At 43.9% G+C, this 3492-nt stretch overlaps 1 protein-coding gene across 1 annotated transcript in view; it reads right to left on the bottom strand.

Annotated features, from left to right (window-relative positions):
- The window catches only part of LOC139022717 (zinc finger protein 271-like), a 22922-nt gene extending 22237 nt beyond the window's left edge, over positions 1-685 (bottom strand). The window contains exon 1 of the mRNA XM_070433784.1: positions 32-685. Within this exon, the coding sequence (XP_070289885.1) occupies positions 32-685 (654 nt within the window). The remainder of the gene's footprint in view (positions 1-31) is intronic.
- Positions 686-3492: the final 2807 nt, after the last annotated feature.

The following is a 3492-nucleotide window of genomic DNA, read 5'->3' as shown; positions in this document are numbered from 1 at the left end:
TCTCGCTGCAGTTCCTGTAGCAGGCCCGTACTGGTGCTGCTTCCAGTAAGCCAGGTCTGTAGCGTTTGCTCCTGTCCCAAAAAGCCAGGTCTGTAGCGTGTGCAGTTTCCCAGTAAAGCCAGGTCTCTAGCGTGTGCTGCTTCCAGTAAGCCAGGTCTGTAGCGTGTGCTCCTTCCAAAAAGCCAGGTCTCAGCGTGGCAGATTTCCAGTAAGCCAGCGTCTCTAGCGTGTGCTGCTTCCAGTAAGCCAGGTCTGTAGGCGTGTGTCTGCTTCCAGTAAGCCATGTGTCTGTAGCGATGTGCTGGCTTCCAGTAAGCGCAGGCTGTAAGCGCTGTCCGTCCTTCCAAAACCAGGTCTGTAGCGGGTGTGTCCTGTCAGATAAGCCAGGTCTGTAGCATTGTGCTGCTCCATGTGTAAGCCAGGTCTGATGTAGCGTTTGTTGCTGTCCTGAGTAAGCCATGTCTCTAGCGTGTCTGCTTCCAATAAGCCAGGTCTCTAGCGTGTGGCTGCTTCCAGAAGCCAGGTCTGTAGGCGTTGTGCTCGCTTCCATAAGCCAGGTCTTGTAGCGTGTTGCTCTTCCAATAAGCCAGGTGCGTGCTGTGAGCAGTGCTGCTTCCAGTAAGCATGGTCGTCTAAGCGTGTGCTTCCTCCTAATAAGCCAGTTACCGTTGCCATAACTGTTCATCAAAGCAGAAATGAGACCGTTGGGATTTACAGTCCGTCCGACATCATTTGACAGAAAAACAGATGTAAATTACTTGTTAATAGTAAGTGTTTATGGTTCCCCATTAAGTTTTATTTCAAGATTAAATTGCATGACAGCAATGAACAGATGAGGAATTTAATGTGTGAAATAACTGCTTCAGTGGGAAAATAACGAATGGCCCACCATCACTGTTGCAGCTAGCTATCAGGTGTCCCCAAAGAAGTGTGTGTGTGTCAGACATGTCACACCTGCCAACTATGTCACATCCTGCCAGACTAAGACTCATGTTCACAATCCTGCCAGGACTATGTCACATCCTGCCAGACTATGTCACATCCTGCCAGACTAGTCACACCTCCAGACTATGTCACATTCCTGCCAGACTATGTCACATCCTTGCCAGACTATGCCACCATAGAAAAAAGTGGAATTTGGTCTCTGAATAATGTGAGTCTTGCTCATAGACGGTTGGTTGTTAAGCAACAAAACCAAGTGTTTGCAACTATGGGGCAGAACAGACGGGGTTGGCTTAGATCGTTGACAACATGTAACGATATTGCACACATTTGCACAATAAATCGTTACAGTTGTTGGTTAGCTAGCTAGCTTAACCCGTCTATTGTCAGCTAACCCGTCTACAAGGCTACTGTTTGAAATGTAGACAGGAAGGACTACGACAAGACGTGTTCCAACTGGTTTCAGAAACAAAGCTAATTTCCCCGACTGTTGTCACCAAACTCACGACATCTGCAAGGTACCATGGTCACTTGGTCCCAAGGTAGAGTCCCCGTGCAGAATACAAAATGGACACACACTCACACGAACAGGAGGGAGTCAGCATGGGTTATAATAGGCTCAATAACCTTGGTTGATCTTCTCCGTCCGAATGGTGAGAAACTGAGTAGAGAAATTGGGTTGTTAACGGGGTGTTTCCACTTAGGCCTTACCCTACACAGTGTGTATGTAATTTAGCTCTAGTGTTATTGTGTGAAATTCACCAGTTGTTTAAGACAAACTCATTTATGCTTTGAGATATACCAGCGGGACGCTGGCCGTGGCTTGTATAAGGGGTGGCAGGTAGCCTAGTGGTTAGAGCGTTGAGCCGGTAAATGAAAGGTTGCTTGATCGAATCCCTGAGCTGACAAGGTAATAAATCTGTCGTTCTGCCCCTGAGCAAACACAGTTAACCCACTGTTTCCCCGGGCGCTGAAGATGTGGATGTCGATTATGACAGCCCCCCGCACCTCTGACTGTTCAGAGGGGGTGGGTTAAATGCGGAAGACACATTTCATTTTAAGGCATTCAACTGACTAGGGTATCCCCTTTTCCCTAAAGACAGAATTAATGAACTATACCAGCATGAACGCTAGCGAGGATTGTATGAATGCACCGCAGGAAATCATGAACGTGGCAATTTACTGAAGTTCTCACTGATAAATTGGCCTAGGCATTCATAAACACGTTATTATTACAATTTGTATTATATTTATGTAACTTTATTTAACTAGGCAAGTCAATTAAGAACAAATTCTTATTTACATTGATGGCCTACCAAAAGGCATACGGTCTCCTGCAGGACGGGGGCTCGGATTAAAAATTAAAAATGTAAGACAAAGCACACATCACAACAAGAGAGACACCATAACACTACATAGAGACCTAAGACAATATGGCAGCAATTACAACACAACATGCAAACACAAAACATGGTAGCAACACACTTAACATGACATCAACATAACATGACATCAACACATCAGCATGACAAAAACACAACATGGTAGCAACACAACATGGTAGAAAACAAACATGGTAGCAACACAACATGGTAGCAACACAAACATGGTAGCAACACAAAACATGGTAGCAACACAAACATAGACATCAACACAACATGGGTAGCAACACATCACATTACAACAACACAACATGGTAGACAACACAAAATGTAGCAACACAACATGAATCAACACAACATGGTAGCAACACAACATGGTAGCAACACACAATGGTAGCAAACACAACATAGGTGCACAAACATGACAACAAACACAACATGACAACAACACAACATGGGTAGCACACATAACATGACAACAACACAACATCGGTAGCAACACAACATGACAACAACACAAACATGGTAGGAACACAAACATGACATCAACATAATATGGTAGCAACACAACATGGTAGCAACACATCCAACATGACAACAACACAACATGGTAGCAACACATCAACATGAACAACAACACCAACATGACATCAACACAACACAACATGACAGCAAACATAACATGACATCAACACAACATCAACACATGGCATCAACACAACATGACATCACCACAACATCAACATAAAATGACATCAACACAACATGGTAGCAACACGATCAACATGACATCAACACAACATGAGCAAACATCAACATGACAACAACACAACATGGTAGCAACACAAAAATGGTAGCAACACAAAACATGGTAGCAACACAACATGACATCAACACAACATGGTAGCAACACAACATGGTAGCAAACATCAACATGACAACAACATGACAACAACACAACATGGTAGCAAACACATCAAATTGACAACAACACAACATGGTAGCAACACATCAACATGACAACACAACATGGTAGCAACACAACATGGTAGCAACACAACATGACAACAACACAACATGACATCAACATAATATGCGTAGCAACACAACATGGTAGCAACACATCAACGTGACAACAACACAACAGGGTAGCAACACAACAACATGA

The sequence above is a fragment of the Salvelinus sp. IW2-2015 genome, linkage group LG21 (assembly GCF_002910315.2).
Source record: "Salvelinus sp. IW2-2015 linkage group LG21, ASM291031v2, whole genome shotgun sequence".
NCBI classification, from domain to species: domain Eukaryota; kingdom Metazoa; phylum Chordata; class Actinopteri; order Salmoniformes; family Salmonidae; genus Salvelinus; species Salvelinus sp. IW2-2015.
The sequence above is the reverse complement of the archived record's forward strand: the minus strand, read 5'-3'. Positions and strand labels throughout refer to the sequence as shown.